The 22,847-nt window shown below is 39.0% G+C and overlaps 1 protein-coding gene across 10 annotated transcripts in view; it reads left to right on the top strand.

Moving 5' to 3' along the window:
* The window catches only part of dnah6 (dynein, axonemal, heavy chain 6), a 362,044-nt gene that overhangs the window by 251,743 nt on the left and 87,454 nt on the right, over positions 1-22,847 (top strand). For all 10 annotated transcript variants that reach the window (XM_069923917.1, XM_069923897.1, XM_069923911.1 and 7 more), the window contains 5 exons: positions 1,941-2,137; positions 10,251-10,454; positions 15,700-15,825; positions 19,622-19,786; positions 20,184-20,251. In XM_069923917.1, coding sequence (XP_069780018.1) covers positions 1,941-2,137; positions 10,251-10,454; positions 15,700-15,825; positions 19,622-19,786; positions 20,184-20,251 — 760 coding nt within the window. The remainder of the gene's footprint in view (positions 1-1,940; positions 2,138-10,250; positions 10,455-15,699; positions 15,826-19,621; positions 19,787-20,183; positions 20,252-22,847) is intronic.

Genomic DNA, 22,847 nt, shown 5'->3' with positions numbered 1-22,847 from the left:
GTACCTAATAAATTTGGCTTCACAGGTGAAGATAAGAATGATATCATTAAGCTGAAAAAGGTGCAGAAAGGATTCACAAGAATGTTGCTGTGACTGATTTTTCTTGAATTATAACAAGATGCTGGATAGGCTTAAGTTTATGAAATCACGATAGGCCTAGATAGGTAAATAGTCATTGTGTTTTTCTAGGATAGGGTAATTCAAATCTCAAGGGTATTGATTTTATGTGAGTAGGAAATATTTTGGAGGGATCCAATGTGTATCTTCTTCATGCTGAAGATGGTAGGTGTATGGAGTGAGCTTCCAGATGAAATGATTGAGGTGAAGAATATTGTGATATTTAAAAGATATTTAGACAAGTGCATGGGCAGGAAAGATTTAGAGGGAAACGAGTTACATCCAGGCAAAAGGGACTGGCTTAGTCGTGATGGACAAATTAGGCTAAAGGGCCAACGTCGTGGTTGCATACTTACCTTCGGGAGTGGTGCTGGCTGTCGCTGATTACATCAGTGATGCACGGGGGTAATAGCACGCATGTGCCGGTGCTTTAAGCATCAATATATGGGTGGTGGATCTCAGATGTAGGAGGAGTAGAGTGAGAGTATTAGGATCAGCCATGTGGCACTGAGCCAATGAGAAGGTCAGAGGAATTTAGCTGGGTGGTGTTTGGGAAGTTGAAGAATGCAATGTTGTGTCTAGGGAATAATAAAGAAAGTTGACTTCAGGATGTGCTGAAAGAAATGAGTGAGTGCATTCTCTATTTGGTTGTAAGCTGTGGTAAATCAGTGCTGTTACACATTTTTCCTACCTGGGGGACCCTATAATAAATGAAATTATGCTAGAAAATCAGTTATCTTCTTCCAAGAGGATGAGGATGGTTTAATAATTCATTCAAAATATAGTGCTTTATATCATGAGGCAGTCACACATTGAATTTTCATCCAACTTTATGTGCTTAATTGACCTTGAAAAGCTGATGATGAGGTGTCCAAAAACAAATGGTTTGTGCGTCTAAACTTGAACTTACTGTAGCCAACCATTTTAACCCCCCCTCAACCATTCCTGCAATGACCTATCTGTCATTGGCCACATCCATTGTCAGGGCGAAGCTAAATGTAAACCTGAGGAATAATATATCCCTCCTGGACAACCTTAAACATAATGGCATGAACGTTGATTTAAAAAAAAATTGGGTTACTTTTAACTCCACCAAATTCTAATTTCCATCTCATCTTTACCTACACCACTACTTAAACTTTTCTCACTTTCTTTTCTCTAACTTTTCTTTCCTAATGTTCTCTCCCTCTACCTGTCTTTCCACCTCCCACATCTTCAATCCTATACTCTATCATAATTGGGTCCCTTCTCCAGTTTCTTTCCTCCTTTGAATTTCACCTCTTGTATTTTAGTTTTGATAAACAATTTTGACTTGAAACATTGACTGACCATTTCTACTCATGGATGGTGTCTGACTTGCTAAATTCATCCAATCATTTTTTTTTGTTTTCTATGTTGAATGTGGCCTCGTTGTGAAAGGCAGCCTCTTTCGCCTCACCTGGGAAATTTAGTGTCTATGATCAAGCTAAGATGGTAGTAAAGGTTTGGAAGGAGTGGTTTGAGGAAAACCCAAATTGAGCATCATTGGGAAGGTTTTTTTTGTTAAGCATCACTGATACAACTGTTGATGCATGCATGTAAAATAAACTTTCCAAAACAGAGACAGAAAATTCTCAAAGCTTGCAGTGAGTCAGGAAACATCTGTGGAAAGGTATCGGATTTAGTATTTATGGAAGAGGAGAAAAACGTTCAGTTTCTCTTTCCACAGAAAGTTGCTTTGATTTTCATATATTCAGTAAATGTATACATGGGATAATTCATTGTATTCAACAGTTCTAATTACACCACCATTTGACTGGCATGTTTTCTTTCTTCCTGCTTAGCTCGAACAATGGCTCTAACTCAGGCTCGATTGATGCGTGCTGGAAAACTTACAGCCGCTCTTGCAGATGAACAGATTCGTTGGCAGGAGAGCATAATTCTGTTTGAAGATGAAATATCAAATATAATTGGAAATGTCTTCATTGCAGCAGCATGTGTTGCCTATTATGGAGCCTTTACTGCTCACTATCGACAGATGGTATGGAAACATTATATTAAATTTACATATTTCATAGCAACGTAGAAGGAGGCAATCTGGTCAGCCAATATCATACCACCTTATGGTGCAATTCCATAAATATTTCTCCCTACTTAGTTCCATGTAACCTATTCTCTCTTACATGCCCATCAGCTCCCCCCAACTCTAAAGATACCCACATACACAGCAGCTCAACGGGAAATCTACAGATGCTGGCAGTTGTTAGGTAAAACATCATGAGATGGGAATGTACAGGGCTGTAACAAGATGTAAATGCATCCTTGTACTTACAAGATAAGAGAGACATTGATGGATTGAGAGGCAGGAAGCTAGCAGGGAAAGGATAGCAACAGTTTTAGTCATTGGACAAGTAATGATATGATGATGTTCTAAGCACGTATCCAAGGGTATAAAAAATCACCATTTTGCTGATAACGGCAGAATGCATTCTCCGGCTAACATCGTTAGTCGCAAGTGTTACAATCCGGTAATAAAGAACAAAGAACCCTGATTTCGACTCAGTCTGGTGTTTGTCTCACTCATTCATGAACAAAGCAGACCTAACACAGTCCAGTGCAATTCACTAAAGTGCTGCAAAAACTCAGCAGTTCGTGCAGCATCCATCGGAAGTAAAAAGAAATCAACATTTCTGGCCTGAGCCCTTCATCAGGAATGTCTTGACAAAGGGTCCAGGCCTCAAATGTTGGTTACATTTTGCTTCTTATGGATGCTGGGTGACCTGCTGAGTTTCTCCAGCATATTTGTGTTTTGCACCAGATTTTGCTGGCCTACTTCCCAATATTAAAAGTGGTAATTTATGGAAATTAACATTCCCAAGCATGATTTCATGAGAAATTTCAACAGCACAGTAATTATCTCAGAATTAGTGATGAGTAGATCCTTTGCTCAACAGTCCTAAATGTCCTTTTGGTTACATGGGTAAAAAACTAGTAGTTTTGTTTCTGAAGTAATTTTTAGAGTAGGTATCTATTACTGGTGGTGGGACCAGACAACTGGTTGGGTACTGAAGGACTGTGAAGACCATTTGACAGACATCTTCAACACCTCACTGCAGCAGTCCATCATTCCCATAGGGTTCAAGACAGCCACCATCATCCCTGTACCCAAGAGGGTGACAAAAAGAAGCCTCAATGACTTTGATCATCTGGTGATGAAATGGATCAAAGTACACCTCCCAGAGATGCTGGACTCATTTCAATTCACCTATCGAAGAAACCGTTCTACAGGTGATGCTGTAGCCTTGTTGTTTCACTCCATCCTGGCCCACCTGGAGAATGCCACCTCATTTGCCAGGCTGGGCTTGCTGGGATTCAATACCCCTCTCTGTAACTGGATCCTGGACATCCTAACAGAAAGAGCACAGTCTGCCTGGGTTGGTAGCAGAATGTTGAGGACCGTCATAATGAGCACTGGTGTATCTCAGGGCTGTGTGCTCAGCCTGCTCCTGTTCATGCTACTGACCCACGAATGCATCGCCAGATCCAGCACCAACAGTTTGCAGATGACAATAGTAATCGGCCTCATCAGCAACAATGATGAGTTGCACTACAGAGAAGAGGTGGAAAATCTCATGAAATGGTGTGAGAGAAACAACCTGAGTCTCAACATGGACAAGATGAATGGGTGGCACAGTTGGCTTAGCAGTTAGTGCAATGCCTTTATGGTGCCAGCGATCCAGACTAGGGTTCAAATCCCATGCTGTCTTTAAAGAGTTTGTATGTTCTCCCCATGTCTGTGTGGGTTTTCCCCAGAGGCTTTGGTTTCCTCCCACCTTTCAAAACATACTGGGGGTGTAGGTTAATTGGATGTAAATTGGGCGGCATGGACTCATGGGCCAAAATGGTCTGTTGTCATGCTGTATGTCTAAATTTAAATTTAAAAACATTTTTAAAAAGTTGATCATGCAGTCAAGAGGTATGACCACCATCTACTACATATTAACAACCCTGTAGTAGAAAAAGTGGAGAGCACCAAGTTCCTTGGAGTTCTCTTAACTAGTGACCTATCATGAACATTCAACATCTCCTTACTTGTCAGGAAGGGACAACTGTGACTGCACTTCCTGAGAAATTTTAAGCGGGCAAGGCTACCGGCCACCATTATGCCAATCTTCTGTAGGAGTGTCCTGGCCAGTTGCATCACAGTGTGGTGCCGTTGCTGTAGAGAAATGGATCAGAGGTTAATCCATAGGATCATCAGAGTAGCAGAGAGGATCACTGGAATCTCTCTCCTTCCACCCATCCCTCTCCTCCCAACCATTTCACTCCGCACCCCACCACCACCACCAACATGATCTACTGGGATCATTGTCTGAAGATGGCGTGCAAAATCATTAAGGACCCCTTCCACCTTGCACATAGCATCTTTTAGCTGCTCCCATCAGGAAAGAGATACATGGGTATCAGTGCCAGTATCACCAGGCTTCTTCCCAAGGGCAGTGAGAATTTTGAACAACCAAAGGAACTGCTCACACTAATCATCTGAGACTCACATATGTACAAAACAACATTTATTTATTTATCTTTATAGAAGAAATGCTTGTCTTGCATATGTATTGTTTGTATGTGTATTTATGTCTGGTTGTGTGTCTGCATGTTTTGCACTGAGGGCCGGTGGATGATTTTTCATTGGGTTGTACTTGTACAATCAGATGACAATAAAGTTGGCGACTTATTACTGGAAGTTTATTAATTTTAATTGTTATTGGTTTATTAGCAAGTGATAAAGCTTGGGGCTATTCCATTATTTGAATTGTGCCATGATATAGATTTTGTAATAATGACTTCAAAAATGAAATAATATTTGGATAGATAAAAAAGTTGATGTCTTTATTTAACTAGAAAGGAAGTGTGAAGCCCTTTGGATTAAATCAATCATCAATTGTTTAGGAATGAAAATAAACAATAGAATATAATCCAGTTCCAAATTTTATAATTTAGACTCTTTATGTTAGGGGATAATTTGAAAGCCTGACAAGATATCGAGAATCTATTGATGTTGCTTGCAAAGCAGTACTGTATTATTATGAGGGAAAAAAGTCTCTGCTATCACTTATTTCAGTAAAATTAGTAATTACGGTACACTATTGATTGTGTTTATTATTTGAGAATAACTTGGAAAACAATTACCAGTCTCTACATGTGCATTATTGCAAGTTAAAGTCAGCAAATTGCCACCAATGGCACTGTCCATGACTTTGATAATTGAGAGTAAACTAACTGGATGGTAATAGCTGATTTCAACTTGTCTCCCTCTTTAATAATAGGGCATAACCAGGCAATTGTAAGGCTACCCCATGTAATCTTGAGTTTCTTAATTATCTACCACCTTAAAAATATTCAAAGACTTTGTGTCTTATAGCCTCTGTGGAATCATTCAGCTCAATTTATAGCAATAATCTCATTGTTCTTACCCACCCTTTATTTCAGTCACTGCATCATTTGACTTTGAATTAATGGCTTAGGTGATACATCTTGATCTTGCAATTCAGATCACTAAGAATGCTTGATTTAGGAGACAGAGCATTGACTGCCTTTCTCACAGAGGTCCCAAATATTCTGCTGAAATTATTTTCCAACCACTGGAAAATTAAAGACTTGCAATAAGTCTAGAGCAAGAGGTGGAGAGTTTCTGCAGGTTGAGAAGAGCATGGTGGATTTGCATCCAAGGCTGATCCCATCTTCTTTATTAGAGTAGGCAAAAGACAACATTGCAGAGAGCCTTATTGTAAACAGTTTAGGGGAAAGTGCACAGGTTTGGTTGTACCACAAATGACCAGAAATGGATCAGAAAACTTTCTCATTCATTTTTCTTAGAGTTGACAAACAATTGTACTGAACTTTTTAGGGCAGCCGTACTTTGCTGTGATTTTCCATAGTTGATCATGAGAAACTGGAATGCAAACTTTAATGAGATCAAGAAAGGTAGCGAACAGGCTGGCACAACACCCTACTCCCCCCCCGCCCGACCTCGCTGACCCTACCTCTCCCTGACCTCCTCCATCCCCCACCTCCCCACTCTGACCTCCCTAACCCCTACTTCCCTGTGACCTACCCAACCCTCTACCTCCATCCTTTGACTTCCCTAACCTCCACCTCATCTCTCCAACCTCACCAATCCTCCAACCTCACCAATCCTCCACCTCCCCTTTTTGACCTCCACTACCTTCCATCACCACCCTCTATCCTTCCAACACCATCCACCACACCAATTCCCACTCTGCTTGGTCTTTACCATCCCCTCTCTGAAATGGAGTGCTCGGTCCTCAGTAGAGGCCTTACCTTCTCCCCCTCTGTCCACACCTTAATGAGTTATGCAAACTCCAGGCCTACTTCTATGACCATGACACTCCACCCCCCACCCAAGACCCCTTCTCCCACTTTAAGCCTTCTTCCTTCTCTTGGACACTTCTTCCTGGTCATCTGCCCGCTCTGGATCTCTATATTTCCAATTGCCATTGAGACATCAACTGTCTTAACTCAACCACTCCCCTCTCTTATTCAAATATCACCTCCTCCAAATGCTCTGCCCTTTAATCTCTCCGCAACAACCCAACCTCACTATCAAGCCCACAGACAAGGGTGGTGCTGTTGTTGTCTGACACTGTAACTTCTACCTTCCCAAAACACCTGACAATACTCTCTCATTCTGGATCTTGGTCTCTCTGACAGCTCTCAGATACCTCTTCCTACTTACCCCTTCCATAGGACCCCACCACGACACATCAAGCCACCGTCTCCAACACAATCTCCAATCACAACACCTCTGGTCACCTCCATCCCATGGTCTCCAAACTCAGTGCTTCCTATTCCTGCACTGCCTGGTTCTACCTTTTATCCAAGGTACATAAACACAACCATCTGGGTTGATCCATTGTTTTTGCTTGCTCTTGCCCCACTGAACTAGGTTCATCTTACTTTGACTCTATCTTTTCTCCCCTGATCCAATCCCTCCCCACCTACATACACAATACCTCACATCCCCTCTACCTCTTCAAAATCTTCATATTCCCTGAAGTGGACTGCTTCATCTTCCATGATCTATGTCCAATCCCTTTATATGTCTAACCCCCATACTGAAGGACTCAAAGCACTTCACTTCTTTTTGGACAAGAGACCTGACCAGCCATCTTCCTCTGCCTGGCAGAACTTATCCTCACTCTAAACAACTTCTCCTTTAACTTGTTTCACTTCCTTCAAATCAAAGATGTAGCCATGGGTACCTGCATTGGTCCCAGCTACATCTGCCTGTTTGTGGGTTTTGTGGAGTAATCCATGCTGCGACCCTACACAAGTAAGACCCGACAACTCTTCCTCTGCTATATTGATAACTATATTGGGGCTGCCTCATGCACCTGTGATGAGCTCATCAACTTTCACTTCGTTGCAAACTTCCACACTGATCTCAAATTCACCTGGTCCATCTCCAACAACACTCTCCCATTTCTGGATCTCTGTCTCTGTGACTCCATCTTGAGAGACAAGCGTTCCACAGACATATTTCTTAAACCCATCAACTCTCACAACTACCTTGACCAGACTTCCTCACACCCTGTCCCCTGCAGGGATTTCTTTCTTTCAATTTCTCCATCTCTCATGTATCTCTTCACAAGATTAAGTCTTCCAGTTCAGATCATCTAAAACATTTGCCTTCTTCCTCAAATGTGGCTTCCCCACCACCACCATAAACTCAGCCCTCACCTGCATCTCCTCCATTTCCCTCTCATCTGCCCTGGCCCCCTCTGCCCGCAGACATAATAAACACAGGATTCTCTTTGTCTTTACCTACCATCCCACCGGCTTCCACATCCAACATATTATCCTCTGGAACTTCCAGCACTGTTACCAAACACATTTTCCCCTCTCCTCCCCTCTCTGCCTTGTGTAGGGACTGTTCTTTCTGTGACTTCTTCATGCACTCATCCCTCCCAATCAATCCTCCTCTCTCTGGCATCTCCCTCTGTGGCCGCAGGATATGCCACACTTGCACCCACACCTCTGTCTGCAGCCAAAAACAGGCCTTTCAAGTGAAGCAACACCTGCAGGACTGATTTACTGTATATGGTGCTCTCTTTGTGGCCTTCTCTACATTTAAGAGACTGGGCGCAGACTGGGAGATCACTTTTCTCTGTTCACACCAGTGTCAGGGACCTCCCAGTGGCCAACCATTTCAGTTTTGTGCCCCACTTCCATGTTCATCCATGGTCTCGCGTACTCTCCTACCAAAACCATCCTTAAATTGGAGGAACAACACCTGAATTTCCGTCTGGGCACTCTCCAGCTGGATGGCATTAACATTGACTTCTCTGGTTTCTGCTAACCTGGTCTTCTTTGTCCTTCCCTTCCCCCTGTCTTTTTCGTCCTCAGCTCTCCACCCCTTTCCCTCTCTATTCTCCCAGCCTTCCCTCCTTCCCCACTTGCTGCTGTGCCCTCCCTTCTCCACCTATTACCTCCTGTGTTTGAGACTGTGCTTCTCCACCTCCCCCTTTCTTTTTTTGTTCCGACGCATGCTGACATTTTTCCATATCTTGACGAAGGGCTCAAGCTCGAAATTTATGGATCTTTATCTTTGCTCTATAAAGGACACTGATTGATCTGCTGAGTCTATCTAGCATTGTGTTTTTAGTGAACAGGCTGCAGTTTTTTTCCCCCCTTTGTATTTCCCTTGGGGTTATCATGTTGGTAAGATAATGTCTACTGTTCCATGGCCTCCTTGGAAATCACAATGGTTTTCTCAAATTAGGTCTCCCTCAATTTGAGTGATCAGTCTGCTTACCAGGTCTTTTGAAAAGACTTTACCGTCAGTTGATAGTAAAGGTATTCTGGTGTGTCAAAACCAAAGTAAGAGAAACCACCAAAAAGGACTCATTGCTGATGAATGTGTATACAATACAAACTCTGAAGCTGACACTTCACACCTAGAAGCAACACGGATTCTGACCCAGACTTCCCCAGAATCTACACACTGTTTAAACAATTATAGATCAGATCAGCAGAACACGCTAGAAGTGGAAGTTTGAATGCTCACCAGCACTTATATTTTGTGAGGAGTTTGAGGAAATTCAATGTCATCAAAGACTCTCAAAAACTTGTACAGGTTGATCGTGGAGAGCATTCTGACCCATTGTCTGGTGTGGAGGTGCCAATGGACAGGACAGGTAGAAACTCCAGAGAGTTGTTAACTCAGCCATCAACATCGCGGACACCAGTCTTCACTCCATTGAGGGCATCTACAAGAGGTGGTGCTTTAAGAAAACAGTCTCTATCCTCAAGGGCCCTCACCACCAAGGCTATGCCCTGTTCACTCTGCTACCATCAGGAAAAAGGGTACAAGAGCCTGAAGACCAGCACTCAGCAGCACAAGGACAGCTTCTTCCCCTCTGCCATCAGATTTCTGAATGAACAATGAACACTAGGTCACTTTGTCTTTTTCTTGCACTATTTTATTTATTTATTGGGGTTTATATGAATGTTTACACCATGATGCTGCTGCAAAACAATGAATTTCCTTACAATAAATTCTGATTCTGAAGTGTGTCTGAAGATGGGATACCAAAGGAGTTATTGGGTGGAGAACTGATGGAGAGTGAATGAATGGTCATATGGTGGACAGAAGCAGAGATTCACCAACTATTTTAAGTATTTAACACTGACATTTATACAAGTTTGAAATGGGATGGGATGGAAAAGTTTTAAAATTTGGAAATACAACACAATATGTCACAGTAGGACCAATTGATCTCAAGAATTTAAAATCATAATGTCTGTTAATGTTGGAATTGATAGAAGAAATAACCATAGGTTCTGTGCCTTCCTTAGACAATCTAAATTGTGAAATAGTTTGCTGTAACATCAAAAGCCATAATTGTCTGCAACTAGTTCAACTTTTGATTTTTCCTGCAGTGAAACATGTAAAATTTTATATTGTAATCTGATCTTTATTAAAATAAAGACCTGAGCAATTCACATTATGTGAATTCAGTTTCATATCTATATTTATTGTATTTTAAAGCCTCTTCATTGTAAAACAATATTTATGTGTGGGAACTGTTTCTAATAATATAAATCAAATTAATTATTATTTTTAAAAATAGCTAATAGATCACTGGATTAAAGGCTGCACAGAACTTGGAATCCCTATCAGTGCAAACTTCAGCCTCATTAATATCTTAGGTGATCCCTATGAGATTCGCCAATGGAACACTGATGGTCTACCACGTGATAATATTTCTACTGAGAATGGCATTCTTGTGAAGCGAGGTCATCGGTGTCCCTTGATGATTGATCCTCAAGATCAGGTTAGTATGCATACTAATAAATTGTACTATAAGTAATACAGTAAAATCCTTGGTATCTGGCACCTATGGGGGATTAGTTGTATTTTCTGGTTGCTTGAGACTTACCTACAATGCCTGACTAAGATGCCTGCATTAACAATAAACAGTTTAAAAGACAAAAATACTATACTGTACTTATGCTGAACAAATTTGACTGACATGAACCTGAAAGCATTTAACTTTATTTTCAGTCTCATTGTTTGAAAACCATCGTTGCATCTGCAGGTTTTTCTCCCTCCATGGAGCTGCCAGAAAAATGAATAATAACTTATGGATAATTAACATCCCCCCCACCCTCCCCACTGTCTAAATGTACTCGGGTTGTAGGTTAATTTGGTGTAATTGGGTGGCATGGGCTTTTGAGCCAATAGGGCTCGTCACTGTGCTGTACATCTTAATAAAAATTGATAGATCTGACTGAACAGGATGGGTCTTGCTTTGTCATCCACAAAATGGAATTTTCCTTGCACAAGGTTCTATGATTATGCAGGGCTTCACTGCTAGCTTTGTAAAGGTATGTAAAGGTAAGCTTTTCTCAGTGGTCAATTACAATCTTAAGCAGCATGCCATTGATAGAAAATTCTGGTCTAATATCTGCACATCTACCTAAATATTGAGGAGCCCTCAATTAGTATCAATGCACTAATTATTTGAAATGTCCATTTATTTTTTGCTTAGGTGGTGATTGGTTGCTTCTGGGTGGAATGCAATTTGGAAATAATACTTCTATTGAAACTTGAGCTCAAAAAATTCTTGGAATATTAAAGCTGTGTCTGTGCTTCACACCATCCTGGCCTTTAAGTTTCCAGTCATCTGGAGGGAATCTTTAAGCAGCTATGTTGTCTGTGAAGCAAGCTGTATCCTTATCAGTTAGATCCTGCAAAGAATGTCAAAATGGTCTGATATTTACAATAATTCAGAAACCATAGAAATAATACATTAATTACACTATTACATGATAGTAGAAGTCCAATACATTTAGCACTCAAAGCATTTAAAGACAACCAAGTGCATTGAAGTTAACTTAATTCTTTCAACAGGAATGCAAAATTATTCTTTCTTTACCATTGAAATGAATATTGTTGAATTTCTGATGGGTGCAGTCACACACTAGTTCAGGAGGCACATTTTCCAGCATAACTTCTCAGAAACTACAGACCATTGGCGCTGCACTATTGGATTCATGAGGAGACTAACAAAGTAGGGGTGGAAATGATGGTGCCGAGAAAGATTAGTGCATTTAGTTTTGTGACTGCTTGCATGGATGTTCTGAACTTTTAAAAGTTAATTGGAAAAATTATGGTACTTCTGAAGAAAATATGGGTCACTCATTGGGTGAGCGTACTTAAATATGATATGAAGACTGGAAATGTACATAGAAGTGGAAGAATGAACAAGAAAAAAATTGGAATTGAGGATCCATCATAATTACAGTAGGTAATAGGATCACATCTTTAGTATTTCAGCCATGTTATTTTAATGAAGCAATTTGAAAGGAGTTACAATTTCAAAATTTATCTAGTTTTTTATGCATTTATTCATGCTTATGAAATAAAGATTCAAGATAAAAGATGGATAAGGAATTGAAGCTATTTTACATTGGATCTCATGCAAAGTAGAATATTGCAACAGAAATTCCTTGCATAGCATGTTTGTTAGCTCATGAGTCATGTCTTTCAAGGCACTGAATATTTCTAGGCCGATATCGGTTTTCTGGTCTCCCATGACTAACGGGTTTCTTAGTTCACCTTTGAAAATGTTTGAAAGGCTGTATGGGAGCTCATATTGTCTGGAATCTAAGTCTAGTTGACATCTTTCTAAGGCAAATGGCAGACCACGTTTGAGGGGCCAAAATGCTTTCTGTAATTGAAAATCAAAATGTGCAGATCTGGAGATCTGCAATAAAGACAGCAAATCCTGGAAACATGATAGGTCAGGTAACATCGATGAAAAGAGAGAGACAGGGTTAACATTTCAGTCAGAGATCCTCTGTTGGAACTGGGGAAACAGTGAAAACCAATTCACTGTTAATTGGGAAAGCAAGTGATACTGTATGTTGGCCTTTATCACATGAGTACAGGAGTAAAGATGTCTTACTGAATTATATAGGGCCTTGTGAGACAATGCCTAATTCATTTTATATATTTTCATCTCCTATCTTAGAAAGGATAGAGTTATGGAAGTAGTGCAATGAAGATGCACTATTTGCTGTGGATGGTGGGTTTCCTATGTGACAATTGTGAAGACTAGGCCTGTATACTTTGGAGTCTGGAAGAGAGAAATGTGTGGCATTGAAACTTACAAAATTCTTGTGGCACTTCACTGGCTAGATCAGTGGTTCTCAACCTTTTACTTTCCATTCACATACCACTTTAAGTAATCCCTATGCCATTGGTGCTCTGTGATCCGTAAGGTGGTATGTGAGTGGGAAGGGAAGGTTGAAAATCACTGCTCTAGGCCCAATTGTTACTGAAGTATTTTGCTTGAGAAAAATTGTCATTGGCCCATTTCCTTTGGAGTTATGAAACCATGCACATAATAAGTCACTTAGGTACGATTAAAACAGTGGTTTATAAACCTTTTCTTTCCACCCACATACCACCTTAAGCAATCCCTTACTAATCACAGAGCCCCTATGGCATAGTGAATACGTAAAGTGGTATGTGAGTGGAAAGAAAAAGGTTGAGAACTACTGGGCCGAGGAGCTAGAACCAAGCTCACAATAAGCAATAGGCCATTCAGGATAGAGATGAGGAGATTATTTTCACTCAGATGGTGGTGATTCTCTGGCATTCTCTAACCTAAAGGTATAGGGAAGCTTAGTTAATTCTAAACAAAGATCAATAGATTTGTTGGTAGAAAGGGAAATCAAGAATATTGAAATAATGTATAAAAAAGCTCTTCTTATCATTGGATCAGTGAGGAAAATGGGCGCATTTAAACACTCATATTATGATATGATGCATGAACTCAAATACTGGCTGAAACTAGGTGGTGGGGGGGTGATTCTTGCATCATTATTGTTTGTCATTTTTTTTAAAGTAGATGAGTTTCAACATCCATTTGCAGATTTGTTCTTTCCCATTTTTACAACAGATATGTTTCCCAATATTTGTGGCACATTCTGGAAGTAAATTGGAAATAACATGACTCTTATAGATAGAAAATTTACTTTTTTTGTAAGATAATGCATTTATTGGTATGATTTTCACTCAGGAAAGGAGTACATAAACAAAATGTATTCTTCTCCTTGCCTTTTCTACTTCCTTTAAAGAATAATCTAGCTGTCCCTTTTGGGAATTTAACTGTATGTTGAGCCAGATCTTACTGAGCATCTGATGTCAACAGTTTCTTCCAGCCTATTGTGAGAGAAAAAATTTGAAAATATATTGTGATGGTAACATTATGAATGGCATTAAGTTCCAAATGGTAATTCGGGAACTTATGCCAACTGTGTTCTGACTCCAATGTGCTCTTACAATGTATCCCTGCATTACTACAATTCAAGTCATAAACTTCACCTTTAGGGAACTCAAGTCACTCCCCCAACATTTTGGGGACCAAATAAAATGTCACATGAAATTTATAAAACATCGAACAGTACAGAAATAGAAACTTTTGCCCATATCTGTGTTGAACAGGATGTCCAAATCAATCCAAAAGTCTACTGCTTGAATGTGATAGATACCCCTCCATCCCCTTCCTATTCATGTGTCTATCTAGAAGCCTCTTTAATGCAAATGTGACAGATTATGTTATATTTTCTTTTGTATGTAGATATGTTTTAAAGGAGATAAATTGTGATAGATTTTTTAGTGTAGGTCATATACAAACACTTCAAAGGATCTCATTTAAAATGCCAGAGCTCTGCTCAAGCCAGACAGTCCAGGCTCTGAGTGTCTTTGCAAAAACTTTGAAGAATGCCTTTAAGGACTTCACAAGTAGGTGTTAATTGGACATGCTGTGGAGAAATAGATTATTGTTTTGGAAAGCAATAGGTGAACAAACTAGGAAGATTAGGTCCAGTGCTACATTCTCTCTGAGTGCAGCGTGCTGTTCTAAGAGGATCATGTGGTTTTCTCTGAGAGAGAGAGAGAGAGAGAGAGAGAGAGAAAATTCAGTTCTACAGTTCAGCAGTAGCAGCTGGGAGAGGAACATGACAAGCTGGCAAGCTTGTGGAAAAAAGCCCATTTTGAAGACAGGTTGTGAGTTCTTAGTTCAGCTTGGTCAAAGCCCTTGTGATCCTTAAAAGAGGAGATGGCTGGCTGTACAATGTTTTACTTGAAATAAGGGAAACAAAAAGGAACTCTATGGTGCCCTGAAAGAAAGAGGTTATCATCTGGAAAACCCTGATGGGGCAAGTTTCTTTGGCAAGACACTGAAGTGGCTGATCAGAAAGGATCAGTTGTGGGTGTCGGCAATGAGCAAAAAATCTATCTGAAAACTGATAAGAACCCTGAGCAGTAGCCATTTACTTTTCAAGCTCCAAAGCCTAGTGAAATTCATAAATGTTAAATTCTGTGCACAGTATAAGAATTGGCTGCAACCAGTGAACTTGGAGGAGTGCGAAGTGAGTGTGAATCAAATAACTTTTCTGAACTTATATACACATTACATACACGTGCGCTTAGAATTAGAAGTTAGTTAAGATAATAGTAATAAGTTAAAGCTTGATCTTGTTTTCATGTTTAAAGATAATTAAAAAGTAACTTTTGTTTAAGTAACTATTTGTCTTGGTGAATTTCTATTGCTGCTGGGTTTTGGTGTCTTCTGGTCCCATAACACTACCATTGTATCTGCTTCCATGACGACATCTGTCCCCATAACCCTTACACTCTGAACCAGGTAACGTTCCAGTAAACCTCTTCTGTACACTTAACCAAGCCTCCACATCCTTCCTATAATGGGGTGACTGCAGTTGCACACAATATTTCAAATATGACCTAACCAATTTTTTTTTAATAACTGCAACATTAATTTATGCTAAAAATATAAATAAGCATAATGCATACAGAAAACAGAACTAGTTTATCAAGGACAATGATTGCAGGCTGCCAGTTTGCAATGGGAGGCCTCTTAAGGGATTTGCTTTGGAAACTGACAGAATCAAAATTCCCTTGCCAACACACTGTGCATCTGTAAGACAATGCTTTTTCTTATTTTTTTAATGTGAAATTGTGGATAATTAATTTAAAATTGTTTACAGGCAAATCGCTGGATAAGAAATATGGAAACTAAGAATGGCTTGAAGATCATTAAACTAACAGATTCTGGTCTTTTGCGCACCTTAGAAAATGCTATTCGACTTGGCATGCCTGTACTTTTAGAAGAGGTAAATGTATTTTTATGCTCGTATTTATTCTCATTGAAATAAGCAACTCAGCAGACCACAGAACTACATGGAACCGAATAGGCTCTTCAACCTAACTCATCCATGCTGACCTAATTGCCTATCTGAGGTTGGCATTTGTTTGCACTTGGCCCATATCCTGGTAATCTTTTCCTGTTCCTAAATCTATCCAAATTTATTTTAACTGTCAGAATTATATCCATCTCTCCCACTTCTTCTGGTAGTTTGTTCTACAGTTTCATCACATCTGTGTGGAAAGGTTTTTTTAAAAATATATTTTTTTTATTGTGTAAAATAAAGCATACAATCAAGTAAAGGGTACAAATATACATAATTTTCTTCCCTAATTCCCTCCCCTCCCCCCACCTTCCTCCCCCCCCCCCCATAACTACCCAAAAGAAAGAAAGAAGGGAAAGGAGTTAACACATATAACAATCAAACCGTCACCATGTTTGGCTGCCATCTCAACACAGGGAAAAAAAAGGGAGAAAAAAACTCTACTGTATATTTAACCCATATATTTCATATACGGGCTCCACACCTTAACAAAAAATAATAATTATCATGTGAATCGTAAGTTATCTTTACTAGTGGGATACAGGATCTCATCTCCATGTGCTGTCTTTGAACACTCAACTCAATTTCATTTTTCCAAGTAATAGCCAGTGCTAATCGGATAAATCAATCTGAAACTTTTCTAATTTTAATTCCAGACTCAATTTCTTAATATATCCCAATAAAAATACTAAAGGATCAAGTGAAAGCTTAAATTTAAATAAACCTTCTAAAAAGTCCATAATTCTACTTACTCCAAAAAGGCTTTTTCACTGTCTCACAGTGCCATAATGAATGTTAAAAAAAAACCACCTGTTTACCACATCGAAACGGTAAAGCCAAATAAGACAAAAATGCATCAGTTTTAACATTGTCTTCCAAAGCTTCAGAGGTATACAACCCCTCATAAAATAAATAGAATTCATCATTAATCTCCTGAGGTTTATAAGTAATTGTCATACCCCATCTAATAGCATTTATTGTCCTAGAAACCAGTTCAGTCTTCAGTTGCCAAGCTAACACTTTATGGGCGCGTTCACCCAGCTCATAATAATGTTTAGTTCTTTTAATAATTTTTCAAATTTATAAGTTTGTAAAGTGTTTTACCATAACTTTAAGTTAAATGATCTTTTTTTTAAAACTTCCATCGTATCCTGTTCTACCTCTTTTTCCAACTTATCTATCTCTTTCTCTAAATAATGACTCTCCACCAAATATTGTTAATTCTAGCTGTATAACTAATAATTTGTCCCTTCAAATAGGCTTTCAATGCATCCCATAAAATGAATTTACTTCGCACTGACCCCTCATTTATTTGCAGAAAAGATTTTATATGCTCTCAAAAATTTAATAAATTCTGATTTTTTCAACAACAGCATATTAAATCTCCACCGATATGCATATTCAACCCTTTCCAAACCAATACAAGTAATTAATAGTAAGGAATGATCAGACAAAATCCTACTTTTATACTCAGCCTGAATAAATCTACCTTGTAACAGTGATGATACTAAAAATAGATCTATTCTAGAATAAGAATCAGGCCTCGCAAAATAGAAAGAAAAATTTTTTTCCGTCAATTTCAACCTCCTCCAAATCTCTACCAAGTTCAAGTCCTTTATTACTGTCAACAACTATTCAGCCATCTTTTTTTTGCCTAATGTTTTTGGAGATTTATCTAATAAGGAATCCAAACAGCAGTTGAAATCATCACCCACCAACACATTGCCATCAGCCTGATTTAAATTCAGAAAAGCTTCCACCATAAAACAATCATCATTGATATGAGGAGCATAAACATTCATCAAAGTCCAAGGGGCTGAAAAAAATCATACAATTAACAATCAACAATCTATCAACAGCTGCAAAAACTGAATCCAATGTAAAAGATACCTTTTTGTGAATTTACATAGCAACACCTCTTGCTTTAGAATTAAATGTGGTGGTATAACATGTCCAACCCAATCTCTCTTCAACTTCTGATGTTCTTTTTCAGTTAAATGCATATCCTGTGTAATTGAGGTGGGGGGGGGGGGGGGGGGGGGGAGGGGGTACTACACTTATATTGTTGTAGTTTTAACTTTTTTTTTCCTTTATTATTATGGGGTTTCTTTGCTCGTTTTTTTTAATAGTCAAGAGCCGTGTGGGTGCCTTGTCTTCATGGGGGATAATTCATTATGGCTAATTTGAATTTTGCCACTTTTAATGTTAATAGGCTTAATATCCCGATTAAAATAAAAAGAGTGTTAGCTTATATTAAAAAGTTGAAGATTGGTATTGCATTTTTACAGGAGACGCATTTAACTGAAAAAGAACATCTGTGTGGAAAGGTTGACCCTCGAGTCACATTTTAAATCTTTTCCCTTTCCCTTTAAATCTGTGCCCTTTAGTTTTAGATTCTCCAACCATTTGGTGACTATTCACCAAATCTATGTCTCTCAGAATCTTGTTTACCTCATAAAGTAAATCCCACAGCCTCCTATACTCCTGCGGAAAAAGTCTTAGCATTTCTAGCTTCTCCTTATGACTCATCCCTCCATTCTCAGTAACATCCTCAAATATCTTTTATGCATTCTTTAATGGCTTCCTTCCTATTGCTAAATGATCAGAACTGTTCACAATACTACAAATGTGAAGTCGTTCCACTATATCATGATGCCAAAACTCTTTGGATTCTCCTTTACTTTATCTACCAGAGCTGTATCATGCCCCTAGCAAATTGAGAAATATCACAAACAAATTCAGGCATTGAAACTTTCTTATACAAATGGTCATTGCATATATTTGACCAGTCACACATCAGGCACTTATAGTTATTTTGAATGTAAAGTAATATTCAAAAATCTATTACTTCATGCTGTGATTTCTGAGCTCCAGTATAAATCTTAAATGCATTTTAAAATCAAAATAATTCTTTCTCCGTGAAAAATGTTACTAGTAGGTTTGCAGCACTGATTAGAAAGTGTTAAGAATTTCTTGTCTTAGGAAAACAGAAAGAAACATCACCTCACATTCGACTGGGCTCCCAATAGCCTTGTGAACTATCTGCAGCAAAGTGACGGAGAAGAACTCGGGCAGCTTGACCAAAGACCCTGCCTGTAGGTTATTGTACTGGACTTCAATAAGATTGTATTGATCAAAGACCATTTCACTGCTTCTGATGATTAGGAATGTGAAAAAAAATAGATATCACTTAATAACATAATTAACCTGTCTACTGGCTCATTGTTCTACCTCCTCATAGTCCCAGGCCACCCTAACTGTGAAAAATATCACCAGTCCTTCACCATTAGCTATATGAATAGGAAAGGTTTAGAGCAATATGGCCAAACATGGGCAAATCAGGTTGGTCAGCATAAATGAGTTGGGCTTGAAGGGCTTGTTTCCATCTCAGACTCTTTGATCTGTGGACATTAAAACCCATGATAACATTCCTTTCTCCTTTTCCCCCTAAAACTTTGCCATACAACTCTTATTTAATCAAAGGGTTCTCGCATCCTCTGCCAGATTTTTACTCAGCATGGAATCCAAGAGACATAGTGCTGGATAATTCTGGTCTGTTGCTGGGTTCAATGAGAAGTCCATTTGGTCTTCTGAGTCCAGATCCCACAATCAGTGAGTTATTGTTATTGTGATTTATGCTGGCACCATCATGCTTTACCATCATGTTATAGCAGCTATTATTTATTTGATTTCTTACTCAATATTTTGTTTTATATTACAGTTGAAAGAAAGCTTGGACCCAGCTCTGGAACCTATTCTTCTAAATCAAACATTTATGGCAGGTGGCAGATTACTCATGCATTTAGGAGATACAGACATTGATTACGACAAAAACTTCAAATTTTACATGACAACTAAAATGTCCAATCCACACTATCTGCCAGAGGTAATTGAGATTTTTCTTTCTTATTTACCCCTTTTCTTAAAGACAGTGACCTCTGCTGGCCAAAGATTAAACATAACGGGACAAAGCTGATACATTACTAAAAATATGGTTTGAAGCATTTTCAGGCAGTTGATTTATTTTAATAATCCACCAGTCCTTCATGGGTGAAGCAGGATGATGAATTTTATCAGTTACATTAAAGACATGCATTTTCTGTATCTGTTTTGTTATAATGCAGAATCATTTATTCATTTTGCATATACATCTTTCAGACATTATTCTGTTTCATGATCTCTAATATTTTAATACAAAATATCACAGTGTGACTTTATGAAATGACAGAAGTGAAAATATGTCACTCTGCATTTAAAATGTTCATACATTTTTATTGTTTCAGGTATGTATAAAAGTCACTATCATCAACTTCACTGTGACCAAATCTGGCTTGGAAGATCAGCTGCTGAGGTAAAGTTCCTTGCACATTGTGATATTCACTTGCTAAGTGGCAGTCATAGTCCCATTCTTTAAATTTACCCTGAATCTACTTTTTTTTTAAATTTGGGATTCTGAAATTTTATAAAGTTCCACTAGGACAAAAGTAATGTTTGAACTACGAAAATATAATTATGTATTGCTAAGGAAGGTTGCTTCTTTAATTAATTATGAGCTAATTTAGTAAGGCTATTGCTCACAGTTCTGGTATGATATCCAATCTGATGCTGATGAAGATCCATTTTCTTGTCATTGTGCTGGTAGATCAGCCAATGGAACACAATCGGCATCGACTGGAATTTAAAATAGAATTACATACATTGCCATAAAAAACATACAATAAAGCATATGCAATTAAAACCATACTAGTCTAAGCTAAATTGTTAAAAATTACTGATTATAAAATACAAGCACAGCACCACTCAGCACTGTGAATTGGTTTTTAATACTGTCTCGGCTTCATTTTTAAAAAAAAAGCTCTTTTTAAGCCTAGTGGTGCACGAGCAAAGCTCCTATTTCTGGTGTGCCTATAAAATAGATGCTCAATGCTGTCAAAAATCCAATTTGAGACAGTTTCCACCAAAAAGAAATTACTTAAGCAGGAACTTCCCAGATTTTATGGATTTCCCAACTCTTCATTGCTCAGAAACTTCTGCTGTTAAAGGCACAAACTTCAAAGCGAACACACTGCATGCAGCAATGCACATTATGGCTGCTATAGTGGAGAGAGGGAGAGAGAAGCTGCTTCCATCTTCAATGGAGATTTACAAGTCCTGATTATAGAGAAAGGTCTTCTGCCACTTGGAGTGTCAGGAGATCCAACAGATCCACCATAAGAATCTCTGCCAAGCCTGGGAATCTTTACATTATGGGGCAATGCTAAAAGAAAATTTGTGATTTAATGGTCTGCGAAATGGAGAAGGTCAGAGAAAATGCATCATTTCCAGAGATTTGAGTTACTAAAATGAAAGAGCATTGATCAGGAAGTACGCCATTTTAGTATTTGGACCATTAACTCATTCTTTGATCTGCTATGCTCAGTGCCGGTGGAACTACACAGTATTAGATGAGGCAACGTTTTGTGCTATCTAGGTGCCTCCAACTGAGTTAATATTAATCTTTGTATTGTGGAGAGAGTCATTTGGTTTGCACTCTTCAACAGATGTGGTGTCTCTGTATGGACTAGTATCATTGGGGGATCAGAGGTAGAGAGGATGAGCAAATTTAAGTTCTTGGGTGTCACTATCTTGTTTGATCTTTCCTGGACCCAACACACTATTAGCATTGCGAAGAAAGCGCATCAGTGGGTCTACTTCTGAAAGGGTTTGTAGAGGCTTGGTATGGCATTGGAAATCCTAGAAAATTTCTACAGATGTGTAGTGGAAAGTGGTCTGATACAATACCCCTGAGCATAAAGTCCTGCAAAAGGTAGTGGAAACAGCCCAAGATATCACAGGCAAAATCTTCCCCACCATTGAGAACATCTAGGGGGAATGCTGCCATCGGAGAGTAGCAGCAATCATCAAGGATCCATACCATCTAGCACATGCTCTGTTCTCGCTGTTACCATTAAGAAAAAGATGTAGGTGGCACAAAACTTACACCACCAGGTTCAGGAACAGCTGCTATCCCTCCACCATCAGACTCCTCAACAACAAACTCAATCTGGTATTCATTTAAGAACTGTCACTTTTGAACTTTATTGTTTTATTTCCTTTCTGTATTGCACGGTCAGTTTGCTTACAGTTTATTTGGTTACATGTGTATATTGTGTACAACTATTTTTTTTTTCATGAACAATAAGTGGTAATTTTGTCTCACCCACAGGAAAAAAAAAATCCCAGGGTTGTATGTGATGTCATGAATGCACTCTGACAATAAATCTGAAATCTCAAGTGAACTTTATTGTCATCTGTTTGTTACAAGTACAACCTGACGAAACAGTGTTCTCCGGACTTCAGTGCAAAAACATGCAGACATACAACCAGACATAATATGCATATGGACAAATAATACATGTGCAGGGCAAATATTATATCGAAATAAATAAATACTGCTTTGTACAAATGAGAATCTCACATAGTTCGTGTGATCACCTCCTTTGGTTATTCAGTATTCTTAGTGGCCATTGAAAGAAGCTGTTCCTTAGCCTGGTGGTGCTGGCTATGATACTCCTGCATCTCTTCCCTGATGGGAGCAGCTGAAAGATTACTGTGTGAAGGGTGGAAGGGGTCCTCAATGATTTTGCACACCTTCTTCAGACAACGATCCCAGAAGAAGCAACCATACTGCACTGTGATGCAGCTGGCCAGGACTCTCTCAATAGAACTCCTAGAGAAGGCCATAATGGTGGCCGGTAGCCTTGCCCACTTCAATCTTCTCAGGAAGTGCCGTCGCTGTTGTGGCTTCCTGACAAGTGAGGAGGTGTTGAGTTTCCATGATAGATCACTAATTAAGTGAACTCCTAGGAACTTGATGCTCTCCACTCTCTTTACTACAGAATTTTTGATGTATAGTGGGGGGTGTTCATTCCTGGTTCTCCTGACATTCACGATTATCTCCTTCATCT

Source organism: Narcine bancroftii, chromosome 1, assembly GCF_036971445.1.
Source record: "Narcine bancroftii isolate sNarBan1 chromosome 1, sNarBan1.hap1, whole genome shotgun sequence".
In the NCBI taxonomy this organism is placed as follows: Eukaryota; Metazoa; Chordata; class Chondrichthyes; order Torpediniformes; family Narcinidae; genus Narcine; species Narcine bancroftii.
Note: the sequence above shows the minus strand (reverse complement) of the source record. Positions and strands in the feature narration are given on the sequence as shown.